Below are 25,482 nucleotides of genomic sequence, written 5' to 3' on the forward strand. Positions count from 1 at the left end.
GCTTGTCGAGAATTCAATACAATTTGTCTTATACTGTGCCACCTAAAAGCGATTATATTCATAAAACTCGATTGGAACACCTGTAAAAGAATCATTGACCTCACATCACTACAGAATCGCATCAAGTTTCACATTTGAACCTTTTTATTCGTTTCACAGATATCAACGAATGCGCAAGCGGAAATGACGTATGCGGAAGCTACGCAAAGTGCGTCAACACAGACGGCAGCAAGATTTGCACTTGCGAGAGCGGTTATACCGGAGACCCCGACGTCGAGTGCATTGGTAATTTTAATTCCCGAGATATTTACTAACAATAGTGTATGTCTTTGCTTTAATGTTGAACTAAAATGGATGCTGTAAATATAGTAATTAAACTATTTTTAATTTACAAATTGATTAAGTTTCTAGGATGTATTTATATCTTGTTTATAAAGAAGTTTTCGTGGTTCAAATTGAAATACACTGTTATGACCAGCATAATTCTTTATTGATTTTTTTCATTTTACTAAAATGTGATTTTTAGAGCGTAACGGTTGGAAGTTCTATATGTATTTGTAACGTTGGAAATAAATAAAGAGTTATTCGAAACGTTCAAAATGATATCTACTTCTGTATGGGCTTTGATGTTCCTATCATGAAATGTGATTTATTTACGTTTAAACACAAAAAAAACCGCACTTATTATTGCTAACTTTTTCACCCCTTGTTTTTCTTGTGTAGATGTAAACGAGTGCACGACGGGCTTGGCTTCGTGCCAGGACGGACAGACTTGCTCGAACAATCGCGGAAGTTACGCGTGCGATTGCGCAACCGGTTTCACCCTCGATTCCGTGACCGCCACTTGCCAAGGTAACGCGAATTACATTTTAAGGCTTAATACTTGGTAATAAAAGCAACTGTTTTGAACGTATAACGTTTAACGTCAGGTCATTTTGTTATGAAATCGATAGTCTTTAGAAGCTGAAACACTTTAGAAAGTAAGGATCTCCCGCGGACAATAAAATGTAAAAGAAAGATTCTTGTCTTCGTATCCAAAGATCTTAAGACTGTTTATTTATTAAAAACAGATAAAACATAAAATCATTTCTTAAAATCTTACAGAAATATATATATTACGCCTATAAGGCATCATCAGTTTCTGTACAAAAAACAAACATGTAAAAATGCGTCTTTAGAAGTCTTTAAAAGTTTAGACTCTTATATAGTTAAATGTAAATAATAGAATGTTCTGTTTTTGACCACAGACAAGACTGTGCCATTAAAAGGTTTTCGGAACGAATTCCTTAGTACTATAGACTTGGTAATATTTGTCAAATTACAGACACCATATATTTTAGTTATTTATGGGTTTTTAAAGAGAATATACATTAAAATAGAACCCCTATGCTGTTTATTTTTAAAACAAATATACTTTTAAATGTACACAAAACACTAGGTCTTTTTATCACGCAAGGATACATTCACAAACGGCGAACTTTGCTATATATATATATATATAGGCCTAACATGTATTTCCAACAGCCCTAACGACAGCGTATAAGTCTTCTTTAATCCATGACACTAACACATGTTAGCCAAAACAACTTCTTTTCCTCGTATAATTACCAAATTGCCGAGTTTCCTCCTTATTACCCTTTACTTATGTCCTATAGATGTGGACGAATGCAATTCGACCAGCGCGGTTTGCGCAGGCAACAGTGAGTGCGTTAACACCGAGGGAAGCTTCCAGTGCGTTTGCTTGCAGGGATTTGAAAAGGACCCGCTCAACGGGATTTGCAAGGGTGAGTGTTATAGGGACTTATAAATCTTATACGGGCCAATTTGCGGTTTTACGCTATATTTTATGAATGATATTTCTGGAATAGTATATTGTGTCCATTTTCCCTTTTTTTTAAATGCTAAAAATAATAAAAGTTTTAGGTAAGAATTAGTCAGTTACGGTTTGATTAAAGCCTAGTTAACTCTAACACAAATAAAACGGCTTTAAAAATTGTAAAAAAAAACACAAACATAAAGTTGACCTGTTTGAGGCATCAGGATAACGAGTTTATTATAAAAGGCCCCTTTAACATGTATCTTCAGGATAACTGAATTAAATCTTCACTATTTCGTAAAATTTGTGGAAACACCAATTCGTGAATAATTGTGTTAAGAATAAACAGCAGCAAGCTGGCTGTGCTCACAAGTTTAAAAATTTTATAATGAATTACAAAGCCAAAAAGGTCGAGTAGATCGACATCATCTTGATTAAGACATTTTTATACGAACTTGTATCGTCTTCAGGGAACGTGATGCAAGTTCGTATCAAAATGCCTTAATCAAGATGATCTACTCGACCTTTTTGGTTTTTTAATTCATTATCAAGCTACATTACAGATCCGTGCATATAGTGAACCCAAGTTAAGCACTTGTTTAAAAAATTCAACTTGCAGACGTGGACGAATGCCTGAATGCGACTGCTTGCCTCCCGACCGAGGAATGCAGCAACACTCCCGGTCAGTTTACATGTGATTGCGCCTTCGGATACAGGAAGGATTCCAACGACGTTTGCCAGGGTAAGTAACAAATATAAGCCAATAAATATCATTTTTTTCTGTCAGTAGAATTAGTATAAAATATTTCTCTAAATCTAAACCATTAAAAATTCAATTTCTTCGATTTGCGGCTCAGTAAATTTGGTAGCAAAATTGTAGCTTTTACTAATAAGCCAACTCTTATATTAAATATTGTCTCGCCGTTTTATCTAACCTAAGTAATTTTTCCATTTTTTCTGTCAATAGATTTAGTAGCATACATGGCGGTTTTGACTAATCCAGGCGACTCTTAAATTATATTGTTTTCGTTTTCCTAACCTAAGCTTCGTAACGTAAAACGAAGCTGATTGATTTTTAAGTGTCCAACGAGGTTCTTCTTTTACCGTAGTTTCTTTTTAACGTTTAATGTTCTACTTTTCTTCTTTTAGATTACGACGAGTGTAGTGCGGGCGTGTACAAATGCCCGTTCCAGTCCATATGCAACAACACGGACGGGGGCTACGACTGCGTTTGCCAAGCCGGTTATCACCTCAACAGCTTTGACGTTTGCGAAGGTAAAAGTTGTATAATCTAAATATACTTATATATAAGTGAGTAAATATGTCAAAAAACTTTTAAAAGCCATAGTTTAGGTTTGGTTTAGGTAAATTTTAAGAAAGTTCAAATCAATGCAACTTTTCTTATCTTTAGATCTAAAAACATAATCATTACGTTACTAATTTTCCACTCTAGATTCGGGCAGGTAGAATGACACAGATAACCGTAACCATTGCTTTAAAGCGGTGTTTTAATAAGTTTGGAAATTGTTTGCGACATCTGTTTAGATACTGGATCACCAAACTACGAACCATTAGTTTGACCAGGAACATATATTCAAAAACACGGTTTCTACAGTTCCCGAAAATAATCGAAAAAAATTTATAGAAGTTTCCAATACTTTGGTCTTCTTTAAGAATCTTGATAATACTCGGCTCAAGCAACATCAATATTAGATTTATTATTCCTATGGCAAACATCAACTCTTTGCTTTGTTTCTTCCAGATATCAATGAGTGTTCGATCCAAACCGATGACTGCAAGCCTAACTCACAATGTGTCAACACAGAAGGCAGCTATGAATGCACTTGTGATACTGGGTATACCGGCAAAGGCGCCGTGTCCTGCATCAGTAAGTCGTTTTTTAATATTAATTCTAATTATATTTTTGTCTGGGGGCGATCAGACAAGTCTTATGCAAAACAATGGCTGTTTTGTCAGACGTTGCTCATTTTTGCGGATTGTTAAGCAATCAGAAATTTTGAAGCAAGGCTGCCTAACGTTTGTTCTATACTTGTAACCTTCTGCTAATTAAAGGATATTACAATGTGATGTTTGGTCAGCGTTATATCTTATTTCCCTAACATTGTAAGAGTTATAAACACCTCATGAAAAGGACAGCTTTTTATCCATGAGGCAGTAGAAGCAACTTGACACGCTTAAACAACAGAAAATTCACAAAATTACGTAGCAAAGTATCTTTGTGTCACGAACAGTTTGACGAACTGTCTGACAAAAATCTTAGTAACCACTATATCTTGCCATTTCATGCCCCTGTTTAATTCCCTTTTTTCTAGACATCAACGAGTGTGAGATGGGCGCTTGCACTTACGTTGCCAACAGCAACTGCCTCGACACGCTTGGCTCGTTCGTGTGTAACGGATGCAAAGCAGGATTTAGGGGATCCCCCACCACCTCGTGTGACGGTAAGATAGCTCTACATAAAAGGTCTTTATTTAAGCGGTGTTATTGTCGTTTTTATCCCAATTCTCTTGTGTATTAGTCGGCACTGCTAAAACGTAAACTGCATCTAAGATTATTCTTGTGTCTTTATTACAAAAAAAGGGTGAAAATACAATTTTCAGAACTTTTATTAAAAAGATTCTCAAATATAGCTTGTATAGACAGTCGATAAGAACAGCGTTTCAAGTAAATTGTTCAACTTTTTTTTGTTTTGAAAACCGTTGTGTCTTAACTGCCTTTTTGCTTTTTAGATATCAACGAATGTTCGGAGGGCTTGACCAGTTGTCACGACAACGCCACGTGCACGAATCTGATTGGTTTGTTCAAGTGCGAATGCAATGTTGGCTTCACAGGCGACGGATACAACTGCCAAGGTATGTATTGTACATGTGTTTGTAAGTTCCTCTGGTAAAAGTGACTCTATAGTAAAAACGTAAGAATAGTTTTGGGGCTCTACATATTAATAATTCGTGTGGGAACGCCTGAAATATATTAATGCCATTTTTTTATCAAATTTAAACAGTTCATAAAGGCTAAATCCTAGTTATCATATTTTAGTTAGGACTTTTTTAAAGCAGGAGCTGTCTGCTGTTTACATACCATATAAGTTTGGCCTTAGGTTATATTATGCTTGTTGAAACGACCTTCAAAAATCAAACAGACAAAAATGAAAGATGTTAATTTCAGATTATGTTTATTTTCACGGCAACGTTAAAAAGAAACATTATTTGGGAACATTAAAGTAAATTTCTAATGGCCAAGTTGATCCAAATTACAGCGCACATTAGTCAGGCTCCTGTTGTACTGAGAATAATCGAAAAATATTCTTTGATTTAGATCTTGACGAATGTGTTGACGGATCGGAGAAGTGCGTCACGCATGCCACGTGTCAGAATACGATTGGCTCGTACAAATGCACTTGTAATGCTGGTTACGAAGGCGATGGACTCAAACAGTGCACCGGTATGCAACAGCGTACAATGTTGGCCTAGCCACTACAAATCGTTGTGTCTTTATATCAATTATGTCTTTATAGCGAATATAGAAGAAGCAACTCTATCCGCAAGACTTTTTGTTTGGATACCATAATAAAAAAAAACTTGTAAATGGCAATATTTCATCAGGTCAAAGTGAAGATTTACTTTGACCTGATGAAGCACGGTTGTGTGAAAGCTTGTCGAGAATTCAATATAATTTGCCTTTATATAGTGCCACATGATTACCTATAATATAAAACGACGGTGTAATCGAATTATTCTAAAGCTAATGTGAATGCGAATGGTGCTTTAAAAACATCATGTAATTATAAATTTAATAGCTTTACCGCCTATTTTTTTTTATATCAAAACGAAAAACAAATGCTTTATGAAGCAATTCAACCCTTCCAAAATTGCGATGTGTAATTTTAACATTCTATTGGCAGACATTAACGAATGCACTCGTCCTGATTTGAACAAATGCGGTTTGAACGCTGATTGCATGAACCTGGCTGGAACTTACGAGTGCCAGTGTAAGAACGGATACGACGGAATACCAACCGAGCGATGCACAGGTTGTGTTTGTTTTTGTACTAATATTTTGTGTGGTGAAAATTTACCCTTAAAATTTGGTGTAATGTCGTTTTATTTTGTTGCAGTCAAACGTTTGAAAATATTCCTGTGCTTTTTTTTGTTTTTTCCGGGTTTTTTTCTGTGTGTTTTTAGTTATGTAAGAAGTAAACGAAAAATAAAAATGGATACGTTAATAGGCATTATTATTTTCTTAAGATTCACCTTGTTTAATATTCTACCTTCTGTTTTTCAGTAATTCAAACTACGACGGTGAAACCACTGCAAGGTAAAAAAAAAGTTATTTTAGTCCTTTATTTATTAAACGAACAAATCTGTCGATGATTAGAATATCGCTATACTTAATAACAAAATAAAAATTAAGAAATAAGTTGCTCATATCTTACTTTAAAGTTCCCCCCGAAGAGATAAAAAACTGTTATAGAGTTCGGTGTGCATATTATGTAAATACCCGTGTGAATTAAAACGCCTTTTCATTCAACAACTTTCCTGTGTAAGTTAAACTGAAAGCTGATTCTTCACTTTATAGACGTGGACGAATGCACGAACGGTCAAGCCAAGTGTGCAGTCAACTCTTTCTGTCAGAACACTTTCGGCAGTTACGTGTGCCAATGTGACAATGGGTTCACGGGGTCAGCTAACTACCAGTGTGACGGTAAGATAAAACCAAAATATATAAATGTTTGTGTTTGTGGGTGTGCGCTAAAAGGTTGCATCTCCGCCATAACAGTAAATATATAGCTTTTTTATAGGTTCAATCGTTATCCTCCAAGTAAAATAAATCCATTTTAAGAGTATATACAACTGACTTTCAAAGATCGAGTTTTTTATAATGTCATTTATGCAAAGCCTAACAATAAATAATAACGCTAATGAAAAATACATTTCATGCATGTGACCATAATTTTAATGCAAATATATATATATATATGTTATAAAAAGCTGAAATTAATGTTACGCAGTGCACCTATTTGACAGATGTGCTTATAAAAAGAAAAACATTGTCTAATTGATTTTAATTGCATTATTCCTAACAAAACACACTTATGTTATAGATATAAACGAGTGTACAGAAACGAAGAACGTCTGTTACGACCAGGCAACTTGCAAAAACACACCTGGCAGTTTCGAGTGTGTTTGTAATTCCGGCTACCAAAAGAGCCGCAATACTTGCGTCGGTAAGTGCAAAAAAGTGGACTCCAGCCAAAAGACCTATATAAGAACAACATTAAAGTCGGAATAAAAGAACAGTTTGGAATAGGACCAAAGCAGGACTAATTCCTAATAGTTGTAATACGGTCTCAATCGGAATAAGTCTTAAACCCGTCGGAATAGAACCTAAAAAGTCGGAATCGGGCCATTACAACTTTTTACCTAACAAAATTGCCTTTCTTTAAACCTAGCACTGTTGAAAGTGGCTGCGTTATTATGCTTTACTGCCTCATTTATCGAATCTTTGCACGTATTTCTGTAGACGTTGACGAATGCGGTTTGAGCCCCGAATGTGTCCAGCTTGCAACCTGCGCCAACACCCCAGGATCCTATCAGTGCAACTGCGAGAGCGGTTACACCGGGGCCGGAAACAGCTCGTGTACAGGTAAAGTTTGAATGGGTTGTGTCAATTTATTCGGGCAAAATAAAAAATAACCCCATATAGGCAATAGGAATCGGCGTTTAAAATGTCAGAATAAAATTGAACGGCCCATTATTTCAAAGGCATGCATGTATTGTAAAGCGTACAATTAAAGTACAAAAAATAGATTGAAAAACGTGATCCATTGTTTTTTTTGTCTGGCCGCTATTATTAAACTGAACTGTTGGACTACTATTGAAAACAAAACAAAGCACTTATTATGAAATTAAAATCCAAAGTGTTAATTTTGGAGCATAATGGTTGGAGGTTGTAGTGAGACGTAATAAGAATATCAAAGTCCACACAGAAGTAGATGTCATTTTGAACGTTTCGAATAACTCTTTATTCATTTTTAAAAGTTTTAACATGTTAGAAATAAATAAAAAAATATTCGAAACATTCAAAATGATGTACACTTCTGTACGGGCTTTGAAAGTGTGCTTGTTTTTACCCAAGGTTAACTGTTGTTTTCAATTTACTTTCTAAGACGTCGACGAATGCCAGGACGGAACGGCCAATTGCGACAAAGTGTCTACTTGCGCCAACGAGGCAGGAAGCTACAGATGCGATTGTAAAACTGGTTTTACCGGCGATGGACGGGCTGGTTGTACTGGTAAGCATTACCGAAAGATTCATGCTAGCTCAGTTTACATTAGGGGTTCTTAAACTGGGGTCCATGTACCCCTTGGGGGTCCGTGAACTAGTTTTAGTGGGACCATGCAGGCATAATTGAAATGTTAGTGGATATTTAAGAGGTCATCAATTTAAAAAAAAAATTTATTATATATAAAACGTTTTATCACTGAATGTATTTTGACTCTTTCTACACATTTTTTGGACCCAAGTCAGCATATTTGGCGTGAATTTATGACGTCATCTCTGAAAATTTCTTGCCTACCGTGGTCCACGTGTAGCAAACAAATAAATTAGCGCCCCCGCGATAAAAGTTTAAGAACCCCTGGTCTACATAGGGACTTCGTAAACAGACAATTTTTTACTCTTTTCTGCGCGATTGTAATTATCGTGGCTATAGATGGGTTTGTCACGAATACGCATAAACATGATTTAAAGTGAACATAACTCTCGGAGAATGATGTTTAGTATGACATCATCGGATTTCTGATCAATACAATGTCATCAAGGGGTTTCTTATTTCAAGACATTTTTACCTTTTCTGTCTCATACATCTTAATTTTCACATCAAAACTTGACTTGATAATAATGAATTACAAAGTCAAAATGGATAGATCGACATCATCTTGATTAAGACGTTTCAATACGTCAAGATAATAAATCAAGATGATGTCGATCTACTCGACCTTTTTAGCTTTGCAATTTATTACCAAGCTACATTACAGATCCTTGCGTAGTATACCCGAAAACTTGACTTGTCTTTATTACTATAGTCCGGCGAGTGGTAAGGGCATTTCTCTTCGTCAATTAAGGCTTTAACATCTCGGTTTACCAATAATCCGTCTGTGCAGATATTGACGAATGTCTCAAGACTACGAATCCGTGTGGAATTGGCGGAATTTGCCAGAATCAAGCTGGAAGTTATTCGTGCACTTGCGAGGCAGGCTACACGCAACTAGTTAACGGCGCTTGTCAAAGTGAGTATCGTCCTTAATGTTTAAATTTTGGGCTGGGAAATCAGCCTCTAGATAACTTGTATTGATTTTTAGTTATGCTTTCATTTTGTAGGATAATTTGCACGGTTATATTTACTACGATGAAAGGTGATTGATAAGCAAGGTTGTCAAAATTTGATTTTTATTTTATTGTTGTCAAATTTGATTTTTTTTTATAAATTAGATTGTTTTAAAGAAAGATGTTCAAACTTTTCAGCGCCATAAAAACAGAATTTACAAATGTTACCTATTTGGATTTTCTTAGCCACGGTACACTATATTCGTTCCTTAGGAATAAGGGAATCAGTACAACACAAGTACCAGTCTTTCTGCTCAGACAAATAGGCTGTTACTGGTGTCAAATTGTTTCTTGAAAAAAGAATTGAAAATTAGTGATTTCAAATCGTTGTGTTTAACACTTGTTTAGATGTTGACGAATGTTCTGTGTGCAGCGCCCAGTGCCACGATCTGGCCGAATGCACCGACACCGCAGGTTCCTACATCTGTCAGTGCAAACCTGGCACCACAGGGGACGGGGTGAAGATCTGCCAAGGTAAAAATAAAGAAGACTATATAAATTTCAATCGACGTCGTTCGGTTGTGCTATTGATTGTAGTAATATCGTGCTGTAAATTTGACGTTGACATTTTTGTTAATACGCTATCTTTCTTTCAAGTGATATCGGTGCATTTGACAAAGTAAGGTTGCGTCAGTTTAAGTGGCCATTTTGGATATTGAAGAGCACACAGCTTACTTTTTTAACCTTTCCTTGAAAGGTTTTTAATTTTTAACCTTGTCTTACTGAGGTGTTAAATTTCGATACACTTTGCCTTACATAGTGACATTGCGAGCGGATAATTGTTAGTGTGTAGGCCCTTATGTCTGCCACCTAACTAGCGTCATTTCCTTTTTGAGGAAGTTTTGGTATTGTTAAGAAACTCTTCCCAATATATGTTCCTTGCTTTTCAGACATCGACGAATGTAGCGACCCTTCTTTGACACCTTGCGTGCAAAACAGCGAATGTCGCAACACGATTGGAAGTTACGAGTGCGTTTGCGTGCAGGGATACCAAGGAATCGGAACCGAGATTTGCCTGGGTAAGGTTCTGATTTCTTTTCGAGTTGTTGTCCATAATTTTTTTGCATTTGAAGGTGATTGAATGAAGCGTCCTCTGGAATATAACATTTTTAATAAACCAAATATTAAAATAATAATTTTTATTACAAATTCTAATATTTTTGCATCTGAAAGTGTTTCGATAAATGGTCCTCTGGCAAATACCATTTTATTAAAAAATTAAAAAATGATTTTTATTAATAATTCAAAAATTTTGCATCTGAAAGTGTTTAATAAAGAGTCCTCTGGATAAAAAAAAATACAATTTAGTTGTTAACCTGTTTCTGTTTGTTATTATGACGTAAGAATCTCGAATATGACTCTTGGTGACGTGTTTTCTAAAACAATCCACTCATGAAAGTTTGAATACGACTGCGTTATCCAATAGCAATCTAGGGTAGTAAAATAACCATATTTTGATCATCACTTCAAAAAGTGTACAGTCGGATAAGTTACCTTAAACGTTATTTGTGTTTTAGACGTCGACGAGTGCGCACTGAACCGGAACGCTTGTCCACCCGAGTCTGATTGCGTTAACGAGGTCGGAAACTACTCTTGCACCTGTCGTACTGGCTACACTAGTCAAAGTGGAGACTGTATTGGTAAGGACCAAACTATCAAACATAAATACTCCATTATACGTTTGGGATATACCTTTTTTGGTAAAAATATATTGATATATGAAAGCACAGTGGTCTCCAACCATGGGTCGCGACCCCATGTGGGGCTGCTTAAACCTTTTATGGAGTCGCCATCATTAACCACTACATGCAGTATTACTTATTTCATTGCGCTCCAGGTTTAAACTAGCGCAATGAATACATACCGTAATAAGAATGTTTAAACAAATAAAACAGAATCTAGACTTGTGTATAATTTAAGCATAACCAATCAAGTATTCCTTATCTCAAAACAAACTGGGGTTCGCTTGTAAATAGTGATTTCAGTTTAATTTGAATTGAGTCGGGTAATAAAAAGGTTGGAGACCACTGTGATAGCACATGAGGTGCCTTTGGAAATAATTAACAAAATCCGTCAGCCTGATCAGGTTTATGAACAGCTGCTATCTGATAGCAATGTCTACTGTGTTAGGTTTTTGTGACGTTAAATAAACTTCAAGTAAAAGAAAGTTAAATATCAAGTTTTGTACGCTTAAATGTATTTGCCAAAAATATAAACATTATCAACAAAATGCGTCAATGTCATGTGACATGACATGCAGTATCTACTGGCACAAAATCTAATTTTACTTTTCACAAATAATTTTTTTATAAAACAGATATTGATGAATGCAGCACTGGTAGCGCCCTTTGCCACGTCCAAGCAGATTGCACCAACACAAATGGAACTTACGAGTGCACATGCGTCGAAGGATTTTCCGGGGACGGAAAGATTGATTGCAAAGGTAGGGGAACAACATTTTAAAGGAAAAGCTTCACATTGGTTTAATGCAATAGGGTTTGATGCAGCTGTTTCTCATGCATTAAACATCGTGACGTACATGAATGAAAAGCTTCGCTAAATTGTAACTTTGGAACTAGTAAAAAACCTTTCTCGACTATATTTGGACCTTTTTGCAATTCTGGCGTCTGGTCCGAATATAGTCTACTTTTAAATTGCGAAACTTGGGATGATATAAATCCCCAAATGATTTGTTTTTAATTTTTTTTTGGTTTGTTTTTATTTGATTTTTGTTACGCGCGCGCGTGTGTGTGTTTGCTTACATAGCATAACCAACCAGTTGGCAAATTATGTCACAATTCAAAATTGATGCTGTGTAAATTTATCTAAATTATGAGAGAACTGTCTCAATACGACTAGTTCTGTTAGATTGTTAAAAAAACATTTTTTTTATCCCCTTAAACGTTTGAACGTAAATCAAACTAATTTCCTTTTTTTACGTCTAGACGTGGACGAATGTGCGGACCCCATACCCAACTGTCCAGTGGACAAGGTTTGCGAGAACACCCACGGGAGCTTTAAATGCAACTGTGCCAGCGGCTATAAGGAGGACCAAAATAGCATCTGTACAGGTAGGTTTTCTAATTTGAAACATCTTTGCTAAAAAAACAAAATACAATCCACATAATCGTTCTTCGTTTGTTCTGTGCTCTTTGTTTTCGAAAACAGATGAAAAAAACATCCTTAAAACTTGGGTACACTATGCACGGATCTGTAATGTAACTTTAAAATAAATGTCAAATCCAAAAAGGTCGAGTAGATTGACATCATTTTTATCAAAATCCGCTGTACCTGTTCAAGAACTGAAGGTGCTAAATAATGTTCCAACTATATAAACTCAGACTGATAACAATTCCGTCCCACCTTTTATAAGTAATGCTCGAATTGCTTCTCAGTCACATTAACTGAAGATGATACAAGTTCGTAACGGAACGCCTTAATCAAGATGATGTGGATCTGCTCGACCTTTTTGGCTTTGCAATCTACATCCTTAATAGAAATTAAACTATTTCTAATTAACTGTACATTTTGATTTGAGCCTTTCCTTAATTTTTTACACTTTTCCAGACGTGAACGAATGTACAGACGGTTCCGCGATATGCGACGGTGATGCGGCTTGCCTCAACACAAACGGAAGTTACACTTGCGCTTGTAACGTTGGTTATCAGGACGACGGTGCTGGTGGATGTCAAGGTATATCAAAAGCCTGTTTGTTATTAAGACAGTGGCTGGACAACAGTTTGGTGACTCTGAACGACATTTCTAGTGAGCCATGATTTCGATAACTTCCCAGTGTTTTAAACAAGTGAAAATTACTCAAGTACCAGTTCAAGTCATTTGTAAAATAACTTAAGTTAAAGATAAGTCTTTTTGAATTAATAACTAGTCAAGTCGCAGTCCAAGTCATCATTTGCGCAAGTCAAGTCCCAGTCAAGTCATAATTAGAGCAAGTCAACTTCAAGTCACGTCCTTGCATTAGATAATCAAACGTTAAACTATTACAAATTTTAAACTTGTACGATTATGGGCAATAACTGAACTAAAAAATAAGAAAAACGCAACATATATCAAGAAAATTGTTATAGCAAAAAAGTGCAAAAACTTAGATAAATAGGTCAGCTTTATAAAAAGACTTTAAGAAAAACACTTCATTTTAACCCAAGAATAAAATTATAGTATACAATTTTGGTGATTTTTTTTAATTGTAAGGAGTCTGAAGCTATATATATCGCTGAGCTAGTGAAAAAATTCTTAACCCATAGTTTATGTGTGGTATACATAGCAAACGTTGGTTGAGTCCATAATAATACATTTATCCAATCATCTTATCTTTCACTGTGGGTCGGTTTAAAACTAATGTACTCTTTTTAGATGTTGACGAATGTGCGGATCCATTTATTTGCGTCAATAACGCGGTTTGCATCAACTCTGTCGGGAGCTTTTCTTGCCAATGCGACAGCGGGTTTGCTGGTGACCCCGACGTTGAATGCAAAGGTCAGTTCTTGTAAAATAGTCTGGTGAGGATGTTCCTACCGATAGTTGTCATTTCTAAGATAAAGTTATTGTTAGTATCGTACTTTGGTAACGGTAAAATGAAGCATAAAAAAAATGTTTCGATAAAGGGTCTGGCAAGTCTGGCCTTGTAACATTTTATTAAAAAAAAATTAAAAAAAAATTAATTAATATAACAAATTAAAAAAATGATTTTTATCAAAAAAAATTTAAAAAATTGATTTCTATTAAAAAAATCTAAAATTTTTGCATTCGAAAGTGTTCCGATAAAGGGTCCTCTGGCATACAACATTTTTATTAAAAAAGTAAAAAAACTTTTTTTTTATTAAGACGAGGATGAATGTCGCTTGGGCACGCATGACTGCACAGCTGGCTCGTTATGCTCCAACACTCCTGGCAGTTTCGAATGCAATTGTAAGCCGGGTTTCGAAGAGGCATCTGTTGGAGGATGTGTTGGTAAGATCTCTACTCAAATTTTACTATTATACTATGTGTTTAGTTTATTATGCCGTTTAGTTTATATATATATTATTTAAATGTATGGCTTAAGGTAATATAAGGAAGTTTACACGTATTTCGGTTGCTATATATTTTGTAATTAGTTTAATAAATGTTGCACTGAATGTGTTAATATTGGAAATAAGCTTGACCCCTGAAAGATAAAAGTTGACCTCAATTCCTGATCAGTAACAGTAGAACAGTCTCAAATTTTAACATTGAAAAGTGTCTGACCTGAATTGCTAGCGTTTTTAGACCTATCTGCTGTTAGCTTAATAAATTAAAATCAATTATTTTATGATTACGTGCAACGTTGCTTGTTTAGACATAAACGAGTGCGACGACCCTTCAACGACTTGCCAGCCTAGCGCCCAGTGCGTTAACACCGACGGAAGTTACCTGTGCAAATGTAACAAGGGCTTCCAGGACGTTCACTACATCTGCGAAGGTAAGTCTCGAACTTAGACGTGTTTTTGAGTTTTGGTAACGACATGACAATGTAAACCAAGGTTTCTTAAACTGGGGTCCATGTACCCCTTGGCGGCCGTGAACTAGTTTTAGGGGATCCGTTAAAGCCTAATTGAAATATTAGTGTTTATTTAAGAAGTAATCAATTTATTAAAGAAAAGAGTTTAATCAAAAAAAACGAAATCAGCAAATTTATGACGTAATTTTTGAAACTTTTTTGCCTACTCTGGTCCACCCGAGGGTCTGCGTTAACAAAAGTTTAAGAACCCCTGATGTAAGCTGTGTGATCTAACTACAGTATATGCCGGTATTTCCCGTCCATCTATTTACTTTGTTCTCTTTACGCAGATATCAACGAATGCTTGATGGAAACGAAGCCGTGCGCTCCAAACGCAAAATGCCTTAACGAGCCTGGGACTTTTAGCTGTCAGTGCGATACTGGCTTCGAAGGTGTAGGAACTGAAGGATGCACAGGTAACAATAACTAAACTTGTCCACATTATTTATGAAACACGGCGTGTTGTGCAGAACATAACGCTTTTTAATTTTTTCTAACACAATCAAACCTAAAATCTTTATTTTTTATAGTATTTTAATTAGATGGCCCTTAATTATTATCTATGTAAATATTCTTTCGACTTTCCTGTCTTAGTCGAAGTCAGTCATTATAAGTTCTAGTCATTTAAAATAGAAATATATTTCGCCACAAAATTAGGCATCATCAGTCTCTTGGAAAAAAACTAGGTAGATATCGTCATATTTTACACATTCAGTTTGCCTTTAATTAATTAACTTTTTGTAATGAACAGCACAAGGGATACTGAACTTTAAAAAACCATTTACTTTTCGTTCAGATGTCGACGAGTGCCTTGATGTCGCCACCAAGTGCCAGGACAACTCTGATTGTGTCAACTCGAAGGGAAGTTACCAGTGCGTCTGTCAGGCTGGATACACTGACACCGGGTCTAACACTTGCATTGGTTAGTTGAAAAAACAGAACCCTAAAAATAGTCGACGATAATGCGTAACCAAAAAGGGTAAACGTTAACCTTCTGGCGACGCACAGTTGAGCTCTGGCCCTACCTCAAATGGCGGCACCGTCTCCTTATGGGAGAATAGTTGTCCTGGGGACTGGATCTGAACAATTACTGACATTTCAGGCATTCCCGGCCTGCTTTAGGCCAAAGGGAAGACAAAGACACATTCACAACCAGCTTTACATTACTTTCTTTACTTTCTGTTAGTTAGTGAAAAAGCTAAGCTGTTCAGGGTTTGTCGAGAGAGTAAAACAACCATACCGACACGATATTGTACCGTTGGCTACTGTATCCTAATTATGATGCAAAAACTCATTAAACAGGATTTGCAGTTTCAAAGTAATTAACGAGAAACTAATCAAAAACTATTTGTGTATTTAAGTGCTAAGCGTTTCGTTGTTCTGGTGATTGTTTATGTTTAAATGACTCGCAGATCTGGACGAATGCGCTGTTCTCGATTCGCCGTGCGTCACAAACGGCGTTTGTGAGAACACAATCGGCTCGTTCGATTGCAGATGCGAGGCCGGTTACGTAGGAGATGGAAAGGTCGGGTGCAAAGGTGAGAAACTGACGTTTTACTTCATTGCAAATCAGCTGCAGATTGCAGCTAGAAATTGTTCAGTAAAACTTAACATTTTGAGAAAAAAAAATTAAAAAAAACAACAGGAAAACTGTCAAGGCTCATTAGATCAATGTGATACGAATATAGGCACTGAATAAATATCTAAGCCAATGCGAAAGTGAGTAACATTGTTCAAATGTTCATGTTTGTAATAAATTAATAATATTTTAACCAACCCATTAAAATATATTAAAAAAATATCCTTTAATAATATTCATGATATAAGTTTTTCTATTGGTGTGTTCAACTTTATAACCATATTATTAACTTTTTATTCTCACAAGATGTTGACGAGTGTTCGACCCAGCCTTGCGACGAAAACGCAATCTGTAAAAACGTGGCCGGAAGTTTCACGTGCCAATGTAAAGAGGGTTATATGGGACTCGGCGTCGGCATAGGCTCTTGCCAAGGTAAGGTTTGGATTAGTACACAGACGTAAACATTACAGTAATGGAACACGCATCGAGATCTTAGGTACACTTGATAACTCAGTTGGACGATGAGCGGTCACGTTTCCCGACGATTGTGGGTTCAAATCTCAACTAGGCAAACTTGATTAAAAATAACTTCTTTACTTACTACATATTAGATGGGCATTTAAATTGGGGCCATTTAGTTTTACAAACTAAAGTTGAATTAAAAACAGCAAATTTGTCCGATTATATAAAAATACTTTTATTTGAATATTATCAATTTATAAACCAGTTTGTGTACGTTGCCCCAATCGACCGTTAACCTAAATAGAAAAATACTCCACTTTCAAGTAAGTTTTAAAGTTTATTAGTTGCTAACAGCAAGGTTCGGTTACAGATGTTGACGAATGTGCTGCCGGCAATAAATGCGGCATCCAAGCCGAATGCTCGAACACAGTCGGTAGTTTCAAGTGCGAATGCAAGACAGGCTACGAAGGAGACCCAACGGTGGAGTGTACAGGTAACAAAAGGCACAAAAGTTGTTTAGCATGGTCCATAGTTTATACCAGAGTTGGATCAATTTTTTTTTTTTTTTAATTTTTTTTTTTTTGAAGCACTGAGAAATAAAGTGTTTTCCATATTTCAGCAGCAATAGAAAACTTAATTAATTGCAAAATAGGCTAAATCGTAGTATTTTTTAAATGTATTTGTAAACGTAATTGATGAAATTAATTTATAGTTCTTAATGTAATTGTAATGCAATTAAAATATTTAAGGAGTAATTGTAATTGTAATTGAACTGAATTGAACAGTAATTGATTCAACTCTGGTTTGTACCAGTTGTTTTTTGAAACATTTTTTTGGTAAGAACAACGTTTATTGAGTTTTCAAAATCCTATCACTGCAGATATTGACGAGTGTTCGATCGAACGTCACAATTGCCTTGACAACGCCGATTGTTCCAACACACTTGGAAGTTTCCAGTGCGCATGCTCAGCAGGTTACCAGGGCGATGGAGTGGTAAACTGCACAAGTGCGTATTTTCCCAAACAAACCTCAATATTTCAACAGCTAGCCGAAAGCCTAATATACTGTATTTTTCCTCCTGAATGATTCCTACTTAAATTGTACAATGTGAAAAACATTGTTAAACGCTTACACTATGCAGTATGCAGTGTGCGCGGACCTGTTATGTAGTTTGAAAATGAATTCCAAAGCCAAATAGGTTGATTAAATTGGCATCATCTTATAAAAGAAGTTTCAATACGCACTCGTATCACCACAAGTTAATGTCAACTCACCATTTGGTCTTGACATTCATTTTCAAGATATTTAGAAGCATCAACGGATATGGAGTAACCGACATCCATGATTTTCTTTCATTATATAAAAAAGTACTAAATTTGTCTTCATAATAACTCTCTTCTTTGATAACCTTTTTAATATCATGTTTCCTAAATTTTTGACAAGTGTGTAAACCTGATTCTATTAAAACCGGTTTCTGTTTTTGTTTTACATGAAGACTTGAACGAGTGTGAGACGACCGACCCGTGTCACCAACAGGCGACTTGCAATGACACAGACGGCAGTTACATCTGCACATGTAGGGAAGGCTACAGAGGAGACGGAACTAATTGTCAAGGTTTGTCGGCAAAATTTAATTGGCACCAGTATTTTGGTAAAACTGTCCCAGTCAAGTCTTTTGAGAAATAACTATCCAAGCTATATTTGTTAGGTAAAAACGTACAAAAAACATTTAAGAAAAACGAAAAAATGTTCCTTGTTATTGCTTTAATTGGGCGTCGAGTGCCGAGTGTTCTAAAAAAAATATTAGTCACTAATTTTTTTAAGTATGTAAACAACGAGGCCAATTTATCATTCATAACTATTTTAAGCGGCAATTTAACATTTTTAACATTAGTTTGCGGCGATATTCTCGCCAGTTAACGTAACCTCTTGAAAATCGTTGCATTTCTATTCTTCTAAAATTGCAAATGACAAAATACCCATGTTATAAGATTAGGAGTCGACAAATTAACTGACGTAAGGTAGAGTTTTGCTGCAATGTAATTATGGTTTACCACAGACGTAGACGAGTGCCAGCTCCAGATTGACGACTGCGATCAGAATTCGGTTTGCTCAAACCTCCCGGGAACTTTCGAATGCAAATGTAATGCCGGGTTCCAGATGTTGAATGGAAAGTGCACAGGTAATACCGGTGTTGTTAACAAGTCATTTCAAAATGACTTAAGTCCAAGTCAAGTTATTTGCAAAATACCTTAATTGTGAAGTCAAGGGTTTTCCAACAAATAACAAGTCCCATTCCAAGCCATTAGTGACGCAATTAAAGTCGGGGCATTGGCATTAAAAATTAATATTAAACTTTTAAACGTGGTGAACACCTTTCATTGACCAATATTTTGCAAATCAAACACAGAATATGAAACAAATTACAAGTTAACATTTATTAGATTTAATAGTAATTGGCTGAAAAAGCCCAATTTTACTAAAAAATGTTTAATTAAAACACCTTAACATATCTCAAGTCATTTTTTCTAAATACCTTAAGTCAAGTCAAGTCATTTTACCCAAATGACTGTAGTCTAGTCAATTTGTTTAAGAACAGTGTCTTGAGTGCAATTAAATCAAGTCATTGACTTATTGACCTACTTAAGTCATTACAACACAAGATAAAAGGGAAATATTATAGGAATCCTAAGACAGCACCTAACTTTCCAACGTAAGTGTGTTGAATGGAAATTAACACAATCAAGCAACATGCCCTTATTCCATTTTCTGTATCGCCTTCCTTGACGTTTGTAACGTTTTTAAACAGATTTCGACGAATGCAGCTTGGACCTTCCTTGCGATATCAACGCGCAATGCACAAACACAGAAGGCAGTTACGTGTGCGAGTGCAAAGCAGGTTTTACTGGATCCGGCAATGTCAAATGCACAAGTAAGTTTAGCCAACTTGCAGATCGCTGCAACGCACCAGCAATTTCATCAATTGATTGACAACAATATTCAAATGGTCAAATGATCAACGTTTTTGTGGATATTCTAAAAGCTAATGTATGCAATACTGCAGTCGTTTTCAGTGTACAGGAATTTATTATTAACACAAAGGCTTAGACTAGTGAATTTATATCTTAATTCGATGGAATACAAAACAATGTTATTGAAACAGAATCAGCATAAGTTAAACTTCATCGCCAAACACTTACAAGTAACGCACAATATGAACTCCTACCACGACAAGGTAACAACACCAACTGCTGTAAAGATAATTGCAGCGTCAATTGTCAAGGCACCATGACCTTTGACCATTTGATTACAAGTTATAGAATGCTTACACAATTAAATAGGTCATAAAGCACTTACATCAAAATACGCCTTAGCAAACTCACTGTTAATCTTAACAATTTATTGTAAGTGTTCTCCAATATTGCTTCAGATGTGAACGAATGCGAAAACAAAACCATCTGTGCGGTCAACGCTGATTGTTTGGACGACGTTGGCAGCTTCACCTGTTTATGCAAACAGGGCTACACAGGCGATGGCAAGGCCTACTGTTCAGGTTTGTCAATCATAAGTAAATTTTTAAACGTCACAAGCTTTGTGTTATAGTATTCTGAAGCATATTTTAAACGATTTTGCTGTTCGCCTCCTTAATGTTGCAATAGATCATGGGTGGCCAACACGTCGATCGCCACATTTCACCTGGTCGATCGGGTCGAATGTGTGTTACCTTATTACAGTAGCTGTCGCACACAAGCGAAACATTCAAATGACCAATTGTTGTCTGGACAAGCCTCATAATAAAGCGTTCTTTGACGTAACAAATTAACCCCCATCGCTGGCTTGAAATGCAATTAACGCTCAAAATGTTCAATAAGTGTTGTTTTTTTAACCTAGTCGATCGAGAGTCTTTAAAAAATATTTCAATCGATCGCATTAAAACATTAGTTGGCTACACCTGCAATAGACCATTAAAAGTTCTACTTTTGCTTACAGATGTTGATAACTGCCTGAAGGGCTCAAACAATTGCCACGCCAATGCCGAATGCATCAACACGCCTGGCTCATTCAAGTGCCAGTGTCATCCTGGTTACACGGGAGATGGAGTCAAGCAATGCTCAGGTATAGAAGATCCTAAACAATAAGCAACCCTGTTATTGTACTAGTATTTTATTTAAACAATAAAACTCAAATTTTGAAAAAAACGTAAAATCAGGATTCATAACCATCAGCGGAACAGTGATCGACAAGCAGAAACCTGCTGAAAATGGTTTTGGTTTTTATAAAGATACGCCCTTTTATACTGGTATTTAGGCTTGTTATATATCAGTATTTTTACTACACAGTTAAAATGTTAAGGGTTGATTTGTCGCAGTGCTATTGCCCGATTGCGTTCCAGTACCTTCCCGCCAAAGATATTTGGCGTGCAATGTTAGTCCACACGTTTACAAGTGACGTCATATGGCGTGAAACATCGCCGGCCTAGTTAATTTACAATCAGTAATGGGCCTTTCTTAGCTGATAAATGTAAAATTTTATGTAGAATTTCGGCTAATTTTTTTTTGCAATCTTTGGCGGCCACTAATTATGGGATGCTATTGGAAGCATAAGCGAGAGATTAAGTTATGGGTTTGGTTTGGAATTCATTAAAACTTTGATAAATGATTTACTTACCCACTCACCTAATACAAGACATGTACAGAAAATTAATCTTAAATTTATAATGTCGCCCAATTTTTGGTCAACCCCTGTCCAATGAACTTCGCACGCCTTATATTTAAATTTTTTTACCAGATGTTGACGAGTGTACAGATGTACCAAGCGTTTGCCAGGATAAGGCCGTCTGCAAAAACAACGAGGGTAGTTTCGATTGCACGTGCAAGGAAGGCTACTCGCTCTATGGATCTCTCTGCGCTGGTAAGTCAACCGAGAATTAGGCAGTATGGAGAAGTGGGGGCAATTTGTTTACGACCGAAATCAACTTTGGAAGCATGTAACCATGCTCGTGAAGGCTTATTGTTGGCTTTTTTTTTATTAGTTTTTTTTTTTTTTTTTTTTTTTAGTAAAGTATTCACAAGGGCGGCATGTAATCATTCTCGTGACGACTTTTTGTCGTATTTTTTTATTAGTTAAAGTTTAAATTACGTCGTGTAGGATTAGATTCTGCATCGGATGTAGGTTTGTTCATAAAACCACATATGCTTAAATTCCAAATGATATGGTCTTCTGAAGCTCTTTCTACTCATAGTCAACCGTTTTTAAACTTCTACCCGATAATAATGGTTTATCACAGATTAAAGCCTAACATTTCGATTTTTGTAGACGTGGACGAATGTGCTCATAACACAAACAACTGCACTTCCAACGAGACTTGCTCCAACACAGCGGGAGGCTTTGTATGTTCGTGCAAAACTGGCTTTCAACCAGCACCAACCGGCGGATGCCAAGGTACAATCTATTAAAAGTGTGCAATCGTCCAAAGTTTGTGTGTATTAGCGCTTAACTTTTAAACCATGGTTAGCTCTATAGCAATGTATTTTTGGTCAAAAAGGCAGCAAGCCTTTCGTAGTACGTTAGTTGAAGACACATGTCCTAAACAAAACTTGTTCAATTATTTGCTCTCTAATAGAGTAAGCACTGTAAATCAAAGTTCTTGTAAGAAAGGGTAAAACTTAGATAATTATTTTTATTATTATGCATAGGTTATGCTTTGACACTTGATTTTTTTTCACCGATTATTTTTCACAGACATCAACGAGTGCTCGACCGGAGCTGCTACTTGCCACAAGTGGGCGCAATGTGACAACAACGAAGGAAGTTTCGGGTGTTCGTGCAAGAGTGGCTACGTAGGCGACGGAATAAACTGTCGAGGTACGGATAAATCTCGAAACGAGCAAACGCTTTTTAAAACGACAAAGTTAAAATAAGATGTGAAAGCCAGTTTAAAATCTACTTAAAAACCTTTGGGTTTAATTTGAAATTTTGTGTTTAAATGATAAACACCTAAACGATTTTATGCTAAGCACCTGAAATCTTGACGTGTTTAACAAAGAAATAACCCAAAGCTGTGAAAGATCGTTTAAAACACAGTGTCAGAATGGTGTTTAAATTTGTACACCAAAACGGTCACGTTTAACACCTAAACACCTCATTTTAACACCTTTATGTTTAAGTTGAAATTTTGTGTACAAATTATTAACACCTGGAATTTTGACGTGTTTAACAAAGAAATAAGCCAACGCTGTAAAAGATCGTTTGAATAAGTGCAATACCCAATAATTTTGCATACGTGCATTAACTTGTAACTCTTTCTACTTTTTTAGATATCAACGAATGTGAAACCGTGAAATGCACTGCCAACTCTCAATGCCAGAACAGCGACGGTTCGTTCGAATGTGCTTGCGACAGCGGCTATCAGTTCAACGGCTACGAGTGCGCAGGTAAAGTGACACAATAATGTAAAACTATTTAGGCTTGTAAATTAGCAAACGTGAAGGCGTCGATAATAAGTGAGAAACTCTTTCGATTTAAGCATTTTCGAGTTTTTTTGGATTCGGCAGATTATATTTACTCTTTTATAAGTTCAAATCAAGTTTATTTTTCATTTTCGCTATGTATATTATAGTTTGAGAAAACTAAAATGCTCTAATTCCAATTCTAATCTGATTTGGAAAAAACTGAAATGCTCTAATTCTATTTCTCATTCTAATTCTATTTCTCATTGTATTGGATTCTTGACAAGCTTTCGCACAACCGTGCTTCATCAGCAGCCACTTGATTCCTTTATTTAAAATTAGACAAATACGTCCATTCACAAAGCTCTTCTTAACAGATACCGACGAGTGTGCTTTGGCGATTGATGATTGCTTGGACAGTGAGGTTTGCGTCAACACTGATCCGGCTTGGAGTTGCGAGTGTAGGGCGGGATTTCAGCGAAACTCCTACGATCTCTGTGAAGGTTTGAATAATAAAATGGGACTGTGATCTATTAAAAGGCGAAATTGTGCTGAATAGAAAGATTTTGTCCTTTTAAAGAAATTTGACTTTTCATTTATTGGCCTGTGAGTGTGATTTACAGTCCTGAATTTATTTCAATTTATTTGCTGTTGTTTGATTTTTACAAATTTGTATATAAACTCCTCCGGTATATTTTTTAATATTTAGTTTACTTCTGTGCGATTTATTATGCTTGTCGTTTTTTATTAATACGGTATCATAAACTTGCCAACGTAGTTTACTTTACGCAAGAGTCTAACTTTGTTCGTGATGAACAAAATGCTAAGTTTGCTTTTTTACCTTCAGACGTGGACGAATGTCTGCTCCCCAACAACTGCTCGGACAACGCGACCTGCGATAATTTCCCTGGAACTTATGCGTGCAAATGTGCCAAGGGATACAGAGGGGATGGAGTCGTGTGTGACGGTAAGTTGTCAGCTTTGCATTTTTTTTCACTAATGTCAATTGAGTATTGTCATGACTTATTTAAGAAATGCGAAAAAAATGTATTTCAGATTTTGAGGAATGTCCTTTTATCATCCAATCGTTTTTGTTTTAACGAAACAACGATCTGACCGAGATATATCGAACTCGTATCTAAAATAAATTTACGTTTATTTTACAATTGTAACACCTGAATTGTATTTTAGACGTGGACGAATGTGCGGATGGTCTGGCCAACTGTAGCCCCCTCTCCACTTGCTTGAACAAGAACGGCAGCTACGAGTGCGTCTGCAACAGCGGCTACAAGAAAAACGACAAGGGCTCTTGCACAGGTACGCCTTATTCACACTGTAAATAAAAGTTGTCCAAAACCGGCAATCGGGATAATCAGATAGCAATCGATTTCTTGTGGTATTTTCGGTATTTTTTTTTAATTGTTAAAGTTACCACGCTTCAGCAAAAGTTCCGAAGTTCTATTCTGGAAAAAAAATTCAGTTGCAATCAGAAAGTTAAATGTTACCTTTGGTTAAGCATAAGTAATATATTTAAATGACAAAAATGACCAACGACAAGTATTCCAGACTATATTCAACGCCTCTTGACGTTTACGGTGCTCTGGCATCTATAACTTCCAGCATCACCTGACAAGCTTTCATTTTTTCAGATGTGAACGAGTGCGAAAAAGGTGTGACCGAGTGTGTGGACAACGCGACTTGCGTCAACACTGTGGGAGCTTACTTGTGCAAATGCAAGGCCGGATTTGACGGAAACGCAAGGGAAAAGTGCACAGGTGAGCTGGAACCACCCAGATAAAATAGTTTATTAAGATAAAAATATTTTCAAATACAATAGTTTGGTTTAAAATATGCTAATTATCATAGGTTTTGAAGGCAATCGCGGAAAACTGCTTTTTAACCAGGATTCTCAACAAATATACACTTTTAAAAAGTTGTTACTATCCTTTTTAAATATGTGTCGGCGTCTCTCGCCAATGCAGTGTATCTCTCTATATAAATAGTGTTAAACCTGCAAGTTTCGTTTCAACACTCTATTTAATATTTTTGCGCGCAGATGTGGACGAGTGCTCATCGTCGGACCTGAACAACTGCAATCCCGACGCAAGTTGCACGAACACTGTTGGAAGTTTCACTTGCGCCTGCAACCCTGGCCTTACTGGCGACGGCGTCGATTGCAAAGGTAAGCCGCGGAAGATTCAAGCTTTTCCGTTTGCCGAAAAGAGTTCTTTAA

At 36.2% G+C, this 25,482-nt stretch overlaps 1 protein-coding gene across 1 annotated transcript in view; it reads left to right on the forward strand.

The window, feature by feature from the left end:
• LOC146166642 (uncharacterized) overlaps window positions 1-25,482 on the forward strand; it is a 108,580-nt gene that overhangs the window by 48,966 nt on the left and 34,132 nt on the right. The window contains 44 exon segments of the mRNA XM_083394728.1: window positions 160-285; window positions 724-852; window positions 1,656-1,784; window positions 2,436-2,558; window positions 2,966-3,091; window positions 3,579-3,704; window positions 4,150-4,278; window positions 4,567-4,689; window positions 5,153-5,278; window positions 5,739-5,867; window positions 6,413-6,538; window positions 6,939-7,061; window positions 7,358-7,480; window positions 8,004-8,129; window positions 9,001-9,126; window positions 9,572-9,697; window positions 10,114-10,242; window positions 10,741-10,863; window positions 11,541-11,666; window positions 12,169-12,294; window positions 12,791-12,916; window positions 13,595-13,717; window positions 14,066-14,191; window positions 14,559-14,681; window positions 15,050-15,175; window positions 15,556-15,681; window positions 16,172-16,297; window positions 16,645-16,770; window positions 17,171-17,293; window positions 17,681-17,806; window positions 18,296-18,415; window positions 18,860-18,982; window positions 19,610-19,732; window positions 20,231-20,353; window positions 20,791-20,916; window positions 21,589-21,711; window positions 22,117-22,242; window positions 22,543-22,665; window positions 23,118-23,234; window positions 23,627-23,752; window positions 24,097-24,216; window positions 24,441-24,566; window positions 24,899-25,024; window positions 25,306-25,431. Coding sequence (XP_083250854.1) covers window positions 160-285; window positions 724-852; window positions 1,656-1,784; window positions 2,436-2,558; window positions 2,966-3,091; window positions 3,579-3,704; window positions 4,150-4,278; window positions 4,567-4,689; window positions 5,153-5,278; window positions 5,739-5,867; window positions 6,413-6,538; window positions 6,939-7,061; window positions 7,358-7,480; window positions 8,004-8,129; window positions 9,001-9,126; window positions 9,572-9,697; window positions 10,114-10,242; window positions 10,741-10,863; window positions 11,541-11,666; window positions 12,169-12,294; window positions 12,791-12,916; window positions 13,595-13,717; window positions 14,066-14,191; window positions 14,559-14,681; window positions 15,050-15,175; window positions 15,556-15,681; window positions 16,172-16,297; window positions 16,645-16,770; window positions 17,171-17,293; window positions 17,681-17,806; window positions 18,296-18,415; window positions 18,860-18,982; window positions 19,610-19,732; window positions 20,231-20,353; window positions 20,791-20,916; window positions 21,589-21,711; window positions 22,117-22,242; window positions 22,543-22,665; window positions 23,118-23,234; window positions 23,627-23,752; window positions 24,097-24,216; window positions 24,441-24,566; window positions 24,899-25,024; window positions 25,306-25,431 — 5,499 coding nt within the window.

This window comes from Ascidiella aspersa, chromosome 1, assembly GCF_963924565.1.
Source record: "Ascidiella aspersa chromosome 1, kaAscAspe10.2, whole genome shotgun sequence".
Lineage (NCBI taxonomy): Eukaryota > Metazoa > Chordata > Ascidiacea > Phlebobranchia > Ascidiidae > Ascidiella > Ascidiella aspersa.